Here is a 19,254-nt window from a genome sequence, read left to right as displayed (position 1 = left end):
GTGTGTGCACTTGATCCAAACTTCAGACAGGATTTTGAGGATGAACATTGCTGAAATCCTAGTAGCACCTGCATGGTGCTGTCGACAAAAATGACAGATATGTTGCATAATGATTAATAATATATTTTAGAAATTCTTCACTTACCTGGTGATGACTAAGGTGACTGTAACTGAACTTTTCATACATCGTAAATCAATTAATATATGCATTTATTATTGACTTTACCATATCAACATTGAATTAGAATTTTTTTTTGTTATGGGGGTATGTTTTATTTTTCTTACCAATTAAATACTCAACGTTGATTCTACGAATATAAAATTGTAGACTTTTTCAGATGGAGTTCAGAAGGACAGATCTTTTGATTTTTTTTTTTAGCCCTATCTGCCTTAATATGATTACTTTGTGGTGGCCTGCTGCATGAATTACATGTCATAATTGACATAGAGAAATGCCACACTACTTTTTAGATGCAACTGGAAATAATCACATTTTTCCACAGACATTGTATACTGTAGGTGTGACATTAGATTGAAATAGGCATCTAACAGTGGTATACATCTTTCAGTATAAATTTAAAAGTACAGTCATTGTATTTCAGTGAAAGTGCATTTCCACTGAAGTTCGTCGTGATACCTGATTAAAGCATTTCCTTATTGATTTGATTTTTAAAACAACGGTTAGAAATGTTCCTTTAAAACTCTGGGATTTTGAAACCTTGTGAAAGTAGGAAACATAGTAAGTATTCCAGAAAAAGCCGTCCACGTAGGTACAGGCCACTGAGCTAAGTGCTAGAGTTTAAAGGTGACTGGTGATCTTCTGCCTAGGTGTCACTGTGATCATGGAAGCAGCAATCTTTAAAATTAACTAAATTATAAGTTAGAACTATAATTAGGAGTAAAATCGGAATTTAGTAGTTCAGAAAGCACGACATTGTTAGTTCTGTTGAGAGTCAGGAAATGCTCCTTAGAGAAGGCAGCTTGGGAACTGGGCCTTGAAGAGCGGTGAGTATTTTCACAGAAGAAATGTTGCTGGGAGTCTGGGCTCAGGAATATCCTGTTGGAGGTGAGGAGGCCTGTGACACCACGGGTCCCCGGGTCTGCCTCATGCTTGTTCCAGGTGTGACGTGACCTAACGGGCATTTTAGAAGAATCCTCTGTGGAACGTTGTTGGACAGGATAAGGTTTGAGCCAGCCTCCAACTAGAAGGCTGCTGTAGTGGTTCAGAAGAGAGGCACGTTGATCCTGAACGAGGGTGATGGCCAAAGGGTAAGATCTTGGCCATGAGCTTTGGATTAACGAGACTGTGGAGATTAGGTACATACCTTTGGGACATTCTGTTGGAAATTTAGATCATGAATTCAGAGAAGCAGTTTAGTGTTGGTGACCTGTGCGTGGAAGTTGTCAGGGAGGAGGGTTTGCAATTGTACATTTTTGAGCTTGTTCAGGGAGACGGTAGTGAGTGGTCCATAGTAAGAGCCCGCAGGGGCCATTTAAGGGAAGATGAATAATGATGGAGATACCAAAGGAATCCAAAGGAAGTACCAGCAGCTTTTTGGATTCTAGACATCAGGAAAAGAGAGTTTTGTGGCATGTGGTCTCTTTACTTTAAAGATATATTTTTCCCTTTGCAAGTGGTATTTTGTCACTATGCATACATCCGGTTCATTATCAACTTTTCACCTAATGGTTTTAGCATCCACTGATTATCTTTGCCTGAATGAATGATTTCATTAGGAGTTGAAAACGGTGATTTTTCTAATACTATTAATTGTTCTACTTCCATACTCAGCATTTTCCTGAAAAGACAAGCTTTCCCCATTGGCTGGCACTATTGGTTTCTCTGAAATACACTTCCTACTAAAAAGGCAGGATTGATTTTTAATGCTTTCTGTTTGATTATTCATTTTCAAAGTAAAGAGTTGGTATAATAATCACCTCTAATGGTGGGAAAAGAATAGAAAAACCAGGTCCCTAGCCAATGGTAGGACCCTGCACGATCCTTGACGTAGAAATTGTGCTTGTGTTTCTCCACACTTCCAATCCTTTCTCTCTTCCTGGATGTTTAAGGTTCTGTCGTTAATAAGTTTATCTGCCCCTTATGATTTATTTGAATTTCTGGTCAGTAAGTTTAGGGACAACCATGTGAAACAGATAGTTCCGCTTTGTTCTGAAGTTACTATGCTCAAGTTTTAAGGAAGGGCTCTTAGTATTTTGAGATACAGTGAAGTTTAGTTTCTTCATTTGCTTCATTCTTTTCTTTTGACTTTGTCTATGTCCTCTGCTTATTTTACCATTTCCACATTCCTATAAGCAGGGTCAGTACCTCATCCCCGGGTGTGGAACAGCAGCCTAATCTTACCAGCATCTTCCTTTTGCTTGTGGTTATGCCCCATCACAGCTTGCTTGCTTTTTGTTTGTTTGTTTTAATAACTTTATTTATTTTATTTATTTTTGGCTGTGTTGGGTCTTCGTTGCTGCACGCGGGCTTTCTCTAGTTGTGGCGAGCGGGGGCTACTCTTCGTTGCGGTGCGTGGGCTTCTCATTGTGGTGGCTTCTCTTGTTGCGGAGCATGGGCTCTAGGTGCGCGGGCCTCGGTAGTTGTGGCACGCGGGCTCAGTAGTTGTGGCTCGCAGGCTCTAGAGCACAGGCTCAGTAGTTGTGGCACACGGGCTTAGTTGCTTCGCGATGTGTGGGATCTTCCCGGACCAGGGCTCGAACCTGTGTCCCCTGAATTGGCAGATGGATTCTTAACCACTGTGCCACCAGAGAAGCCCCTATCACAGCTTTCTTGAGCCATAGTGACCAAGAAGGTACAGAGTTTTACTAGTAAAAAGTACTTGCTGCTAATGGTTAATTCTCCTATCGAGTTTCTAAAGTTTATTTTCTGTAGTTTGATTTTTAAAAAATTACAAAGTTTCATGCCAAATTATACTGGTAAATCTTTATAGGTTAAAAAAATTTCTTTTTCATATGTCACAGCATTGGCATAGGTCCAGGACAATCAATTCATTTTTAAGTTTTATTCTCTGATGAAACAGAAAACAGTATCCTGGTCTATTGCTAAGGTCTATACAATGCAAATCTATTATATTACACTTTTTTGTTTCTGTGTGTGTGCTGACTGCTCATGTGGTTTAAGTAATAAAGGATAAGGATCAATCATGTATATGATGATATTTACAAACACGCTACCCTTAGCAAAGTTTTTAAGGAAAATATTTGGGTACTTAAAGTGGGGCACTGATGTAAGTGGGTTAAAGTGAGGTTAACATTTTAAATTTATTCTTGTAGGAGATATTTGGATTTAGTTATTGAACTAAAATGTTCGACTTTCCTACCTTATCCTAGCCTTCTCATTTCTTTTCAGAACATTGAAATTAAGTTTTGCAGCTCTAAAGCCAAAGCAAGTTGTTATAAATTATTATTTGAAAGAGATACTTTGGTTGCTCTGGGGTGTATTAAATAAATATTTATCAGTTGACTAGGTTTTTATGTAAAGACATCACTCGTCATAAGCATGTCGGGGTGAACAACTATATGTCTATTATGTACCATGTATTGGAATAGACTAATTTTTTTCTCTACTTGATATTTGAATTAATGTTTACAACTAGCTTGTGAAGGAGGCAACAGAAGAACCCAGAGTCTTCAGTCTCTTGCCCAAAGTCACAAAACTACGAGGATCTAAATAAAGAGCAAATTCATTCATCTTCCCTGTTTTAAACATTTTTGGTGGATTATAGAAAATATCTCACAATATTATTCTAAGATTGGAAGGAAGAAGAAAAGAGAAAATGCCGTGATTGAGTGATGATAAAAGTCTGGTATAGCAGTATTTTCCATTTTCTGGTGCACGTACTTGGCTTGGGGAGGTTGATTCGAGAGGAGGGCAGAGTGTGTTCTTCTGTCTATTATGGGCCTGCGTGTGTGGCCGCAGCCCTCAGACTCCCTTATCCCAGGCAGGTGACTGCATTTCTGAGGTCTAACCTGGAGGAAATGTCCTCAGTCAGCTCTTTGGTATAGACTTGGGAAAAACATTTTAAATATGTAGAATCATTTTTCTGCTACTTTTGAAAAACCAGGTGCATCATTAATTTGCAAGATCTGGTTTTTTACAAGACACCTTTTTGTTTCTTTTTGAATAGAAAGATGAAAACTACAGAAGCCTCCCACGGGACACTAGTAACTGGTCTAACCAATTTCAGAGAGACAATGCTCGCTCGTCTCTGAGTGCCAGTCACCCAATGGTGGACAAGTGGCTGGAGAAGCAAGAACAGGTAACATAAACGAATCCTTCTACATGCGTCGGTGGTGTACCTTCCTAGCCCATCCCCCAGACGTTTCCCTCCATCACAGTGATGATTGGAGATAAGTGATTCTGCCAAACTGTAGTTAAGGACCAGGGTCTGCATCAGAGTGCGTGTAACATAAATGTAGAATATTTCGGTGGTGGTTCCTGATCAAAGATTTCTCATAAGCAGGTGCTGTAGATTCTCAAGTATCACCACCGTAGAGCTTGTTAGGCTGTGAGGCACAGATATTTGGTGTGAATAATACGGTTTATAGGTAGACTTTCAAGACCACGCATGGGCTCTCCTCTCGACTGAGAGGCAATTAAGTCAAAGGATCTGAAGAGGCAAAATAAATTTTCTGTTATCCCTGACTTCATTTTATGGGAAAAATATAAGCTGTAGTATTGTTTCAGCATTTAGACTACCTTGTCAGGTCTGGGGACTTGTCCTTTCATAAATGTCAAGGACCTGTTGTAGGTGTCTACGTTTTCAGAGTAGCTTAGTTCACTCTGTGGGGTAGTCACCTCCAATTCATGAAATCAGAATTGTTACCACTCAGTATACATAATGGCTTCCTGTCTTGGGAAGAGGACTGTTTGCAACAAAACTGTTGGTATGAAGACTAAGAATTTATCTGGTAAGTTTTGATGTATAAAAAATTCTTGCAGTGTTGTTTTTTTAAAGTGTTAATTGTCTATTGTTAGTCATAGTGTTTCTCTGTAGTGGGAACGCCAGTGTTTTCTTTGTAGTTTTAATAGTTTTGATATTAAAAATGCACTTATTTGGTTCCTTCGTCATCTATATTCTTTAAAAAGTTCATATGGATCACAAACTAGGTGAGTACTCGGTGACAGAATGTTTTGTTGTGTATCAGTTTCAGTAATTTCTAAAATTATTGATAATTTGGTTGCCTAGATACTGGAATAGCTGTTTTTCAATTTAGATTAATGATATCAGTGGAAAGAAACCCTAAGTGTTTTGCTGAATTCATCTCAGTCTATGTTTTACAGCATAAACCTCCTAAAATAGTTCTGTGTATGTGGGGTGTTTGATTATGAAACAATAAAAAAGGACAGTTTGCCTTTGTTACCTGTGATGGAATGATTTTTATCCTATAGTAGTAAGGAGCATAAAACTTTGTGTGCTGGAAATAATTTTAAGATTTTTTTTTTTTTTTGATGTGGACCATTTTTGAAGTCATTATTGAATTTGTTACAATATTGCTTCTGTTTTATGTTTTGGTTTTTTGGCTGCAAGGCATGTAGGACCCCAGCTTCCTGACCAGGGATCAAACCCACACCCCCTGCATTGGAAGGCAAAGTCTTAACCAGTGGACCGCCAGGGAAGTCCCTGGAAATGATTTTAAATAGTTTAAAAACCGTGGAAGTTCTACTTAGGAAAAACAAGTGATAAAAACAAGTGAAAACCCAGTGATAATGAAATAGTAACACCAATTAGTTTAAAATCTGTATTGTTTTGAGAAAATTATCACTTTGAAGTAACTTTTTAGGATTGAGATAATTCACCTCGGGCCTGGGGTCAGACCGGCTGCTATCGGCTCTTCACCATGTGTGGGGTTTGGGCACTTGCTCACCTTGTCTGCCCCTCAGTTTATTCACATAGTGGACATAGCAGATGGGTAATCATAGAGCTGGCCTCATTGGTGATATAATACCTGCTGAGGGCTTAGAGTCATGCCCGGTACCCAGACAAATTCAGTGTGTCTTAGTATATTTGTTGGAAAAACATTGGGTGCTAATACAGAGCATCTAGATTGCATGATAAGGAACTACTCCTTGCTCCTTTAACAAGAAGTCAGGGGGAAGGGAAGGTAGGGGTTCATTTCTGGCCCAGTGGCCTTCCTGAGGGTCAAGGTTCCCCAACTTCTCCCGGAGCCCCGCAGGCTTGGCTAGTCCTTTCCTGCTGGGTCCAGACCATCACATCCCTGCAGAGGAAGGGGGCGGGGCCCTTCTCTTCACTGTGACCCATTTGAAAGCAGATAAGCTTTTCCTGTCACCACCACCTCCCCCTTCCCCGCCCACCAGATGCCCTTTGTGTTTTGTTGTCCAGAATCTCATGACTTGCCTACCCCTTTCGAAATCAAAGGCAGTAAAAGTACCTGTGTTGGTTTAGACTAATTGCGTTTGACCTGCCGGTGCTGGGGGTAGAAATGGGGGTTTACCTTCCCTGAAACACAATTGTTCATCACTAAACACAGTCAGGGCTACGTTCAAGCTGAAGATGCTGAATCTGACCATTTTTATTGCAAGATTAGGAGAAAAAAATTGGCAGCCCGGAGTTTCTAAAATATGATACATTTAATTACTTCTAAAAATATAACTTTGTCTTACTATTGCGGTTGTAGGCCTGTTTTTATGGGAAGTAGTACAGATTTTCTTTGTAATTTGGGGGTTTCTTTTTAAGCAAAAGGGATGCATTGAGACACACCTTTTTTTTTTTTTTCCCCAAAACTAAGCCTTGATTGGCTTTTGTTGAAGTTATTTGAAGTATTTGTTCCATGATAAGAAAGTTAAAAAAGAAAAAAAAAATGCTTTCTTAGTATGTGTAGCCCACTGTAAATGACATTAGCTTATTGACTCTTGAGCCTGCAATCATCTTCTTCCTTGGCTTCAGTTTAAGAAATGCCGATCCATTCATTAAATTTAATGATTTACCATCAGCAGGATAATTAACTAGCCTGAAGTCTATTTAACTGGACAGGAACAGCAAAAACAAAACAAAACCCATATTAAAACTTTGGCCAAAAGTAAGCACAATTGTTTGGGCAGAAGAGTACAAATAGGTTATGCTGGATACACTGGAAATCTAGTCCAGCCATTCTCATTTAATTGTGGATTTATTCATTTAACTGTTCCCATGAGTCATTTGACTTTAATGGCCTGATGTCTCTTCTGTGGTTTTTTTTTTTTTGCCATTAAAAATATAGTAAAGGAGTGGCATCATGTAGATAAAAGAATGTTTCATATGGTTAAAAAAAAAATCAGCCCTTGCCTTTATGCTTTAGGATCACTGGGGTGGAACTGATGTCTTCTTTTAGTTATGCCATCTGGACTGAAGAGGTCAAGAGAGTTCTAGATTGTATATGCCTCCAGTGGTTTTGTTTTTGCTCTATTTCCTACTAGAGTGCTTGTTTCTCATTATCTCTGTTTTTTGAAGGCAATTATGACCACATCAGCTTTGCCAGTGGGAATAAACAGTAGGGATGAAAAGGACAAAGGAGGGTGTGAGTGCTGAGCTAGCAGGCACCTCTGGAAGCTGAGGTGCTTTCTCTTTTGGGATTGATAAGGGGGCCGTTGAATCTTCCTTCCCTCTGTTAGAGTGTTGGTAAGTCACACCTCTGTCTCTAAAGGTAGGTGGTGTATCTGAACTCTGAACTCTGACCCAGGAAGCACTTGGAGTCAAAGTCAACATGATTCCAGAATCATGACTGACTCACCTTGCTCAGATTTGCCTGTAGCAGCATCCTACATCAGGGTCATCTCAGAAGGTAGAGGACTGAGCGTCTTTCAAAGACATCCTTTTCTCACCTCAATCTTGTGACTTCCTTCTCCTGGGAGCTCTCAGAGGAAGCACAGAGGATTTGAAAACTAAATGGGTTTCTGTCGTGTTGCCTTAAAAATGTTCTCCTGCTTCCGAAATTTTGACTCTGAGACCCAAGAAACAAAAAACACAGCAAACCCCCCTCATGTTTTTTTTTTTTTTTTGTAATTAATTAATTTAATTAATTTATTTTTGGCTGCATTGGGTCTTCGTTGCTGCGCGTGGGCTTTCTCTAGTTGCGGTGTGTGGGCTTCTCATTGAGGTGGCTTCTCCTGTTGCGGAGCACGGGCTGTAAGCACGTGGGCTTCAGTAGTTGTGGCACACGGGCTCAGTAGTTGTGGCGCATGGGCTTAGTCGCTCTGCGGCATGTGGGATCTTCCCGGACCAGGGCTCGAACCCGTGTCCCCTGCATTGGCAGGCGGATTCCTAACCACTGCATCATCAGGGAAGCCTCCCCAGTTTTGATGTGTGACAATGCTTTAAGAAATCTGAATTCCTTTTAACGATTACCATTTCCTTGACTCTGCATGGACTATAATTTAATATTGGCAGATAATAGATCATAAGCTGCCTTTGTTCTTCTATCCCCACAGTTTATTGCAACTAATAAATTCCACAGAAGAGGAGGCAGGAACTTTACAATACATGATTGGGAGAATTTGGGACCAGAATGTAGAGGGACCTTAAGGGAAATTTAAGCTAATTGGGAGCCTGCCATTTTCACTACCTTGTCTGGGTGAACAGGCCTGAAGCCAATTAACAGAAAACACTAGGAGGTGGAAGGCACATTCCAGCCACCACTTACGCTCTGTTACAGGGGACGACTGCCCTGACCTTTAGAGAAAAGTCCATGCTTTAAGGTTCTTTCCATCAAGCAAAAACCGCATCTAATTGGCAGATTATACCGAGGGAGGCAGACTCAGGGAAAGACCTTAAATGTGTGGTGATCACGAGGTTTAGGTTTGACATTGAATGGGCCGTCCCCTCCTCTTTGGAGCCTGTGAGGCTATGAGTTTTAGAAGCACTAAACTGCCTTTTTCCTTCTTATTTTGTGCATTTTTGTCACTGTCTCCAGCCACGATGCTTTTGCTCCAGGCTTTTTCATGCAGACAGAACATTTCTGAATTTTGATCACTTATTCCTTCTGAAATGAATGTGGCTAATCCAGGGATAGGTCTGTTTTTACATCAGCCTGTATTTGTTGACTCCTAGAGATTATAATTAGAAAGTAGCGGATGGTTAAATAGAAAACCTATGTAATAAAATAATGCCAGGGAATGAATGCTTATCGTTGGTCCTGTTCTCAGAAAAGAAGAGTCCAACATTGTCTGCTTATCCTGATACTTTTTAAACTTTTGAAAATATTTATACATTATGATTGCTATTCACGTGCTACATAGTGAGTATAGTCACAAATCATGGAAAAGGTAGGTTACTATGAAAGTGTTTCATTTTTACATTTCATTGTAATTTGATTAAAGCCAAGGTTTTGAGGAGCTAGAGCAGAAGTAAATTTTAGAAATTAGAGCCTGTTTTGGATGTGAGTAAACAGCGTAGTGAAGCTACGTTTTTAAGCTTTTCCAGATTTTATATGGGGATAGTTTAAAAAAATGAGTAAGTCAGTCAGTAAGTCCTCGTGTTCCTAGGTTTTGCCCATTTCACCCTGGCGTGATGAGTGACGGGGTCAGGGGTCGTGCTGTGCGCCCACACCTCTCTCCGCGGTTGGTTTTTCCTCCATCCACCTGCACAGGGAAGATCTCATCCTTCCCCAAGTGCTTAAAAACCTTTTCTAAATGGGGGAAAAAAAAAAAATCTCATCTCATTGACACTTAGAACCATCCAGATGACATAAATAACTCGTTTTCCAGAATATGAACTGATAATACTTTCTTAATGACAAAATGAGGAAGTGGCTTCTTCAGAAATCTGATTCCAACAGCTGCAAACCAGTCAGTGAAATGACTGCAGGGTCAACCCCTTAGAACAAGGAAGAGCTATGGAAATTCTGACATGGGAACTGGCCGGGCTTCGTGGTCTCCGCCACACTAATGGGACAGGAGGTTAGGGTCTGGTCCTGCTAAATAGTAACTGGAATGTGGTTTGTTTGTTTATTCTTTAGCACATAGACACTGAGTAACCAAAAGACTTGATAATCTGGTTAAAAATAATCAAAGGCCCCTGCCTCCCAATTCTGAAGTTCTACAGTCTTCTATTAAAAGGCAGGGGATTTATTAATATTATTTCCTAGTTGGCAAAGTTTCGCAGAACTTGGGCCAAAGCAAATAGAATTGTGTTCACCTCTAACAGCAGCAAATGTAGAAACTAAAAACATAGATCGTTTTAAAAATTAAGTTTAGTTTTCATTATAAAATGCCAGAGTTTCTTCATAGCAGAAACATGTCATGTTCACAATAACACCAAAAATAAAACCAAAACAACCTTTGAAGAGAGGTGTCATGTCTCCTGGATATGCCAAGAGCAGATTATCTTGTTGTGCTTTGATAATGGGATGCCTGCCATTATAATACATGTCTTAACATTAGTTGAGGTTTAAAACTGATAGTGTCATCTATGTATGTGACACATATTATTTTTCAGAAGCCCTACACATTTTCTACTTGTATTGTCAAAGAACAGTGGACTTATAGCATCAAATATAAGAACAGGACTGGAGCGCAGGGGGCTGGTGGACATTCTTCCGAGAAGGAAACACGAGTTTCCCAGGGAGCCTTGCCAGCCACGTGCAGGGCCACTTTGGATGGTGTTTTCTTGTGAGAGCGACAAGCAGCATTTTACCCTTATGTAAATTCAGTGGCACATAACTCACTGGTGTGGCCTTTTCTTGGTTGTATAAAATCTGCAACCTTCATTTTCACTATAGACAAAATGGGGAAAATAATACCTGCTATTGGCTTCATGCGTGAAGATTGAGTGAGTAACACATATCAAAATGCAGATCCAGTTTTTGGTGCATCGTGGGCACTTGTTAGGTGCTGCTTTCCTATCTTTATTTTGGGTAAGAATAGCCTCGATAACTCTCCCTAGTGTCACAACAGTCACTGTTTTTCTCCTGGCATATTGGGAGTACCATTTGGGGTGCTGGGCTGGTTCATTTTCATCCCTGGTGTATTTCTAATGCCCTCATCATCCTTCCAGAATTGGATTCTTGCTTCCATGGCATCTTACCAGAATTAAAATAAAAGTTAATCATTTTAAATCATCTCTGGTTCTTTTCTGAAGAACATAATCTGACATAAAAATGACATTAGTGTTCATCTCTGTGTCTGTGTCCATTTTTTATATTCCCTTTTGGTTTTGGCAAGCACGCGTGGTTTTGATACGATTAGATCTAAGGATGCCATTTAAGAATGCTAAGTGTCTTACTAGGGTTTCTGCTTGGCCATTTTCTAAGCTTCTGGGTGCCTTTGTGAAGTGAATGGAGCTCGGGAGACACAGGGCTGCCCATGGGCTTTTAGAGTGAGGGGTGCAGTTTAAGGGGTCCTAGTCAATTCTCCTGTTCCTTTATGACTGGCCATTTTTATTGCTTCTTTGGCCTATGGAGCTGAAAGCCTGCAAGCAGCAGGGAAGTGCTTCAGAAATTCTACCGAGTGAAAAATCTTTGGTGGTGTGTGGATTAACCTTCACTGGGAGTCTGTTAGTAGCTGATGATTTTCTTGCCTGTGAATACAGTGGCTAGAACTAGATGTTTTAGAGCTTGCACTGTGGATAAAGGCGCATTTTCTTTTTTAGCTACGACCCTCAGGTGCCTTTTCATAAATTCATTGCAGGCAGTCTTCAAGATTTTGTTGTGAGCTGTGTGATTAAATATGACCATGAAAAGAATACAGGCTTTCTCCTCTCTCTTTATCCCCACCCATCTGTATGTCATTTGCTTTTGAAAATTTGTTCTTTATTTCTACGCCCAGTGAGCGGGGGAACTGCTATCCTTTAAAAATCCTGGTTAAGAAATTGCATTAACATCTTTGGCTTACATACAGTATGTTGTTTTCACTACCCGTTTCCTGCAGCCTGCCTGTAGCAATTGAATCCCTCTAAGCCATTTAAAATTTTGGAATGTTATGATCTAGGTAGGTATACTTTTTCAAAATCAGTCTTATACAGGCTTTTTCCAGCTACCTTCAACAGGATTCTGGAATGGTCCTGAAAAAATGGCCGTTTTTAAGCACTAAAACATTTTGCCCAATGGTTTTATGTTCTTTTTTCCCCCACTGAGGGCTGGGTATATGTGCCCTGTAGTATTTTCATTGGGTCTGTGTATCTATGAGACATTTTTTTCCCTTCAGTTCTCCCTCCCTCCCTTCCTTCCTTTCTCTCTTTCTTTTCTCTGCTCTTATGGCTGAGAGGAGGTTGTTGATCAGCTTTCTTTTTAAAGAAGAAAATACTGAAAAATAAACATGTAGTTTCCACAACATACACCTGATGGTATTGCAAGGCAGGGGGGTTTGTTTGGGCTTTTAGGTTTCACTTTATGTATTTGTAGAAATATATACTCCTTTGCAAGAAGAACATATTACTTGAAATACTTTTATTTTTAGTAAATCAAACTTCATAAGATTAGAAGATGGAGCAATGTTTTCTCTCTCTCTCTCTCTCTTTTTAATAAATACCGTAATTCCCAAACTGTAAGATAAAATGGCAATGTGGATATTAATCAGAACCAAGTTAAACCCTTTGAGAAGTGCAGTGTCTCTTCCTGCCTGCGGTGATCGCTCATTTCTCTGAAGTCATTCTCGTATCCTCCTGTTCCCATCACTACATTTACAGACCTTCCTGGGCTCGTGCCGCCTGTCCTCATACCTGGAGGAAGCTTCCCTAAGGCCAGCCGTCTTCACCTCTGTTCTGTCTGCCATCCCTTCTCAATCTTAGGACTTTGCCTTCGTATTTAATTCCTCCCTACACAGTCCTGAATGTGTGTGTGTGTCTCTGCACTAGATCTTTCCGCTCAGCAGATACACGCTCCATTAACACTCCCCCTGCCCCACACGCCCTTGTCTCCCTTTTGCCTCTGCCTGGCTTACTGTCCCTCCCAGTTCACAGATTTGGTTCCTGCTTATCTTTCATGTATCCAACCCTACGCATCCCGCCCCGCCCCCCACCAGGGGACCCTCCCTAATCCTCACGCTTGCAGGAGGGGGACATTCCTGCTGCCCTTACATTATTGTCTCTTCTTTCATCAGCCTTCTGTTTATAACATTTATGAATTTGAATTTATCTTTGTTTATGTCTGTTTCCATGCGCTAAAATGGCACAGGCGTTGTCTTGGTTACTGTTTGTTTGTAGCTCCGAGTCATCCCCCATGTGTTTTTGAGTGAGTAAGTGTTGTGATAAATTGAAAGGAAAAAGTCCATAATATTTTTTACTTTTTCTGATACCATGGATTACAGGTGGATTCTTTGTTGGGTGGACTAGATTGGCCATATGATGTGATACTGTGATTTTTATTAGTTACGAGCTAAAAATGGCAGATTATAGGTAAAGCAAAGAAAACCTGTTAAATATTAAGTCATGTACATAAGTAAACCTTAGAAACACGGTCATACTTCTGAGTCATCGATGTTAGGCTGCATCCTGGCTTGTGTTGCAAGTGGTGCAAGTTTTACTTCAAAAACCTTGATCTGGTGGAGAGCGTGGTCTTCCTCATCCACTTATTCAGTCACTTCTCATCTTCCCCTGAGAACATCTTGTAACTAACTGAACATGGATTCAGGTGTTAAAAGGTGAGCACCATCAGCCTGTTACTAACAGTGTCTCTGCATCTCCATAACTTTTGCTGTATCACAGTTGGTCACAGTTGCCCTGGGAAAGCCCCCTGAGGCTTTTAAGGCTTTGTCTAGAAGGTCATGGTCTTAGAGGGTAAGAGCTGCTGGGACTTACTTAAGTGAGGCATTAGTGGGACATGAGGAAAAAAAGGCCGCCTAAAATGTTGCTCAAGGTCCAACATAGTCATCGATTCTATTAGCTCTAAAAATTTTAATTACTTGAATATTTAAAGTACTTGATTATCAGAAAATATTAAATTACTCTGTTTATAACTAAAGTGACAGATTAATTTTCGATTTAATTGGAAAAACAATATTTGAACAAACCATTTGATTATATTTAATATTTTATAAGCAAGTGAGTTGAAAGTAATATATTCTCTCCTGAATATATATTTTATTTGTTTCAGAGCTGTTTTCTTACTGTTTAAAATTTTTTTTGCAGAGAGTGCTGAGGCTTTTATTGTCATTAGAATGAATATGAATTATACTATTACTCTGGGACCCCAGCCTGGCGAAAATGTTTTCTTTAAGAGACTAATTTTCTTATTCTAGGAACAGTGGAGTTTGGTATTTACATGTTCAGTATATAAAATATGGATATTACAAATTCTGATCTAGCATTAGCATTTTAGATCTAGTAGATAGCTTTTTGATATGGTTTTCTTCAATTCTCTGAGTAAAGTTTCTCTTTTGATACATGGATATTTCATATAAAATTGAGTTTTAGAAATTATTTTCAAAGAGAGGAGTGATATCCTTTGTGTCTTATGGAATTGCACAAAAAGTTTTTTAGTGAAAGGAATTGATTCTTACAGGAAGATAACCTCACATAGGTTGTAGAGAATTTTTTTAAAAATTAACGCTTATTAGGTGTCCCTATTTATTCCTTATCATCCTCTGGGCTCGTTGAACATCTAATGAGATGAGTGATTAGAATTATGGGGTCTTCCCTGCTACCTTGGGAGATAGTATACTCGTTGGACTATATGGGGATTAATTTGATAGCATGATTTCTTTTTTAATTAATTAATTTTTAAACATCTTTATTGGAGTATAATTGCTTTACAATGGTGTGATAGTTTCTACTTTATAATAAAGTGAATCAGCTACACATATACATATATTCCCAGCTCTCCTCCCTTTTGCGTCTCCCTCCCACCCTCCCTATCCCACCCCTCTAGGTGGTCACAAAGCACCGAGCTGATCTCCCTGTGCTATGTGGCTGCTGCCCACTAGCTATCTATTTTACATTTGGTAGTGTATATATGTCCATGCCACTCTCTCACTTCGTCCCAGCTTACCCGTCCCCCTCCCCATGTCCTCAAGTCCATTCTCTACGTCTGCGTCTTTATTGCTGTCCTGCCCCTAGGTTCTTCAGAACCATTTTTTTTTTTTTTTTTTAAGATTCCAAATATATGTGTTAGCATACGGTATTTGTTTTTCTCTTTCTGACTTACTTCACTCTGTATGACAGACTCTAGGTCCATCAACCTCACTACAAATAACTCAATTTCGTTTCTTTTTATGGCTGTGTAATATTCCATTGTATATATGGGCCACATCTTCTTTATCCATTCATCTGTCGATGGACACTTAGGTTGCTTCCATGTCCTGGTAAATGTAAATAGTGCTGCAATGAACATTGTGGTGCATGACTCTTTTTGAATTATGGTTTTCGCAGGGTATATGCCCAGTAGTGGGATTGCTGGGTCATATGGTAGTTCTATTTTTAGTTTTTTAAGGAACCTCCATACTGTTCTCCATAGTGGCTGTATCAATTTACATTCCCACCAACAGTGCAAGAGGGTTCTCTTTTCTCCACACCCTCTCCAGCATTTATTGTTTGTAGATTTTTTGATGATGGCCATTCTGACTGGTGTGAGGTGATACCTCATTGTAGTTTGATTTGCATTTCTCTAATGATTAGTGATGTTGAGCATCCTTTCATGTGTTTGTTGGCAATCTGTATATCTTCTTTGGAGAAATGTCTGTTTAGGCCTTCTGCCTATTTTTGGATTGGGTTGTTTGTTTTTTTGATATTGAGCTGCATGAGCTGCTTGTAAATTTTAGAGATTAATCCTTTGTCAATTGCTTCATTTGCAAATATTTTCTCCCATTCTGAGGGTTGTCTTTTCATCTTGTTTATGGTTTCCTTTGCTGTGCAAAAGCTTTTAAGTTTCATTAGGTCCCATTTGTTTATTTTTGTTTTTATTTCCATTTTTCTAGGAGGTGGGTCAAAAAGGATCTTGATGTGATTTATGTCATAGAGTGTTCTGCCTATGTTTTCCTCTAAGAGTTTTAGAGTGTCTGGCCTTACATTTAGGTCTTTAATCCATTTTGAGTTTATTTTTGTGTATGGTGTTAGGGAGTGTTCTAATTTCATTCTTTTACATGTAGCTGTCCAGTTTTCCCAGCACCACTTCTTGAAGAGGCTGTCTTTTCTCCATTGTATATTCTTGCCTCCTTTATCAAAAATAAGGTGACCATATGTGCATGGATTTATCTCTGGGCTTTCTATCCTGTTCCACTGATCTATGTTTCTGTTTTGTGCCAGTACCATACTGTCTTGATTACTGTAGCTTTGTAGTATAGTCTGAAGTCAGGGAGCCTGATTCCTCCAGCTCCATTTTTCTTTCTCAAGATTGCTTTGGCTCTTTGGGGTCTTTTGTGTTTCCATACAAATTGTGAAATTTTTTGTTCTAGTTCTGTGAAAAATGCCATTGGTAGTTTGATAGGGATTGCACTGTGATTTCTTTTTTTAAATTAAAAAAATTTTAGAATATGTTATTTACTTGATTTTTACAAAGGTAATATATTCATAGCTCCCAAATCAAACATTATACATGGATATTACACAATACTGCCTTCCAGCCCCCAGCTCACCTCCCCTTATGCAACCACTGTTACCAAGTTTCTGTGGATCCTTTCAAAGGATACCATTCTTTCATGAGCAAATATGAAACTATATTCTCTTTTCACATTTTTACTTAAATACTACCTATCATCTTCTGGGCTTTGATTTTTCTGTTGAGAATGGCTGGGTGATCTTTTTATATGGAAACATAAAAAGGGTCTATTTTTGAAACAGTTTATTAATTTTCCTTTGTACAGATGGGACGTTGTCTGCTGATGAGCACGTCAATTGTTTACTGTGTTTTGTTCTTGCAAACAACAGCCCAGTGAATAACCTTTGTCCTTCAGCCACTTGGCATTGAATATCTCTTGGATAGAAACCTAAAAATGAATTGTACATTTGTGGGTTTGTACGAGAGTATATACATGTATAACTTTGATGGATGTTTCCAGACTGACCTCAGTAGATGCTGGACCAAGTTACACTCCCACCAGCAATGCCCAGGAGACCCCATGCACTCTGTCATGTCACGTTACAAAATGAGGTTTTGTGAAATCTGTTCAGCTGATGAGATATGCCTTTGAAATCATTCCCTTTCCCCACTCTCTAGAGCATAAGGCTGTTGACACAGTTTGCAGCTTGTGAGCTGAGAGTGGGCTTCCTTTCCTCTTAGGGAGAACAGGCCACTCAATCCCTGTCTTCCTGGGAGGAAAAGGAAGCCTTGGCGTAAACAGTGGGGGTGGGGTGGGGTGGGGAGGGGGTTCTTGTTACTCCTTCACAAAGTAACACGGAGGAAACACACCATAGTATTAGTTTTGATGCTGCTGTTTCTGTTGTGGGTGGATCTTCCTGCCACCCCTTTACGGACATCGCAGCACTTCTCCCCTGCACCCCCAGCGCTGCCGGCTCCCCTGAACTTGTTTGGTCTCCAGATTCTTCTTGCGCTTACATCGCTGGCCTTTTGAACATGCTCCTCAACTCTCCCCTTGCCTCTTCCTGAGTCCTCTCCCCAGGTCAGAACTTGGAGGTCTCCACCTCTGGAGACGTCCTGACACCTGCCTTCCGTGGCCTATTATCCTACCCGCCTACTCCTGCCCAGACCAAGGGAAGGTGCACCCAGGAGCTTTTATTCCCTTTCTTTCCATCATGGCACTTACCATGTTTCATTTTAATTACGGGTCTTTCTCTTTTAATGAGAGCACGGCCCGTATTTGTTGCTCAGGGTTTCTGTTTGTGAGGGAGGCATGCCTAAACTGGTGGCATTAAATCTCTTTCGGAACCTTTGCATCTAAGCACACCTTACTTTCACTGAATGCTTTTGTAATTGTAAAGGGCTACATACTTGTAATTTGTGTATCTAAACGGTTCTTCTCTTAACACATTTTTATAGCCAACATTTTGATAAAAAATATATTATTCCATAGATAGTATGTCTTTCCTTATAGTGAATGTTTAACTTTTCAAGAATCTCTTCTAGATTAAATTGGGAAAATTTTGAGGGGAGGGCAAGGAAAGTTAGATTATATCAGCAGAAATCTAGGCTTTTGGACTTACTCCTATTTTAAGTCCCCAGAGGGACTAATTTTCCTGAGAACTTTGTATTTTAATCATAAACATACCCAATTCAGTAATACTTTCATAAACCTTTGGCTGAGAGTTTGGCATTAATGTCCTGAACTCATAGAAAGAGAAACATATTTTTGTGGATTGGCCAAGAAAAACAGGTCTCAATTCAAATAAAAATAATGTTTGTTATTTTAAAAAGATTTTTCCACTGAGTTATGTGTTAAAGTTTTTGCTAATTTAGTTGTCTAATATTGCGCACGACTTAGGCAGTGATTTGATATACTTTCTGTGGCTCAACATAATGCCTATCTGAATTTTTAAAATTTTGCTCTTGAGTAGGAGTTAAGTTGAATTAGGGTGCACATAATTACTTAACTAACTTTTATTATTTATTTTGTGGATTTTTATATAAAGATAAATCCCATGTCTTATTTCTTTAAATATATTGGAAATCGCAAAATATGCAAAGGACTTTTATTGATGGTGAAAATGCCTTCTTTAAGGTGCATGTGCATTTTCCCTTCTGTAAGCGACTGGACCAGCATTTTGAATCTACTGCATCCCTGGAAAATCTTTCCCTTGGCTTCTCTGACATTCTGTCTCTAAGCTCAGTCATTGTTTTATTTGCAGAAATGTCTTTCTTCTGCTCTTCCCGTTTGCGTGCACGCAGGTCATTTTTCTAAATGGGATTTTACGTGCTCTTCCTTGGCATGACCTTTCAGTTTCTCTTCCCATCCCTCCAGCTTTGTGTTTCCCACAAATACTAGCCGACTACTTCTGTCTAGATGTCTTTGAGCTCTCTTTACACTTTCTCCCAAGCAGAGGGAAGTTGTCCCTAGTCTAAAGGGCAGTGCGAGTTGAAACTCCTTGCTCTGGACCTGACTCTCCATCCATCTGTGCAATCCATCACAGCCTCTGTATGCCAGAATGACCTCACCCCCTGTGAAATTGTCTGTAGTTAATTTTCAAATGTTTCCTAGAGCTAGAAAATTCTATAACTGTCAGTGACTTTCTTGTTTCTTGTCATTTTGCCATGGGTCTCCCAGGTTTCAAACTTATTTTGTTTCTTTCTCTTTCTACTGCTTCTTGTTTTATCTGTTGCCAGGTACTACATATTATACCTTTAGTCTTGCATATATACGTGTTCTTTCTACCTTCTAGCACCTGTTCTCACTTCAGCCATACTCCTTTCAAC

At 39.6% G+C, this 19,254-nt stretch overlaps 1 protein-coding gene across 13 annotated transcripts in view; it reads left to right on the top strand.

Annotated features, from left to right (window-relative positions):
- Window positions 1-19,254, top strand: part of PARD3 (par-3 family cell polarity regulator) — a 628,388-nt gene that overhangs the window by 302,941 nt on the left and 306,193 nt on the right. For 8 of the 13 annotated variants that reach the window (XM_061178992.1, XM_061178969.1, XM_061178954.1 and 5 more), the window contains exon 5: window positions 4,149-4,280. The exons of the other annotated variants lie outside the window; for them this stretch is intronic. In XM_061178992.1, the coding sequence (XP_061034975.1) occupies window positions 4,149-4,280 (132 nt within the window). The remainder of the gene's footprint in view (window positions 1-4,148; window positions 4,281-19,254) is intronic. 13 annotated transcript variants of the gene reach the window in all.

Source organism: Eubalaena glacialis, chromosome 2 (assembly GCF_028564815.1).
Source record: "Eubalaena glacialis isolate mEubGla1 chromosome 2, mEubGla1.1.hap2.+ XY, whole genome shotgun sequence".
Lineage (NCBI taxonomy): Eukaryota > Metazoa > Chordata > Mammalia > Artiodactyla > Balaenidae > Eubalaena > Eubalaena glacialis.
This window is presented reverse-complemented; position numbering and strand designations above follow the sequence as displayed.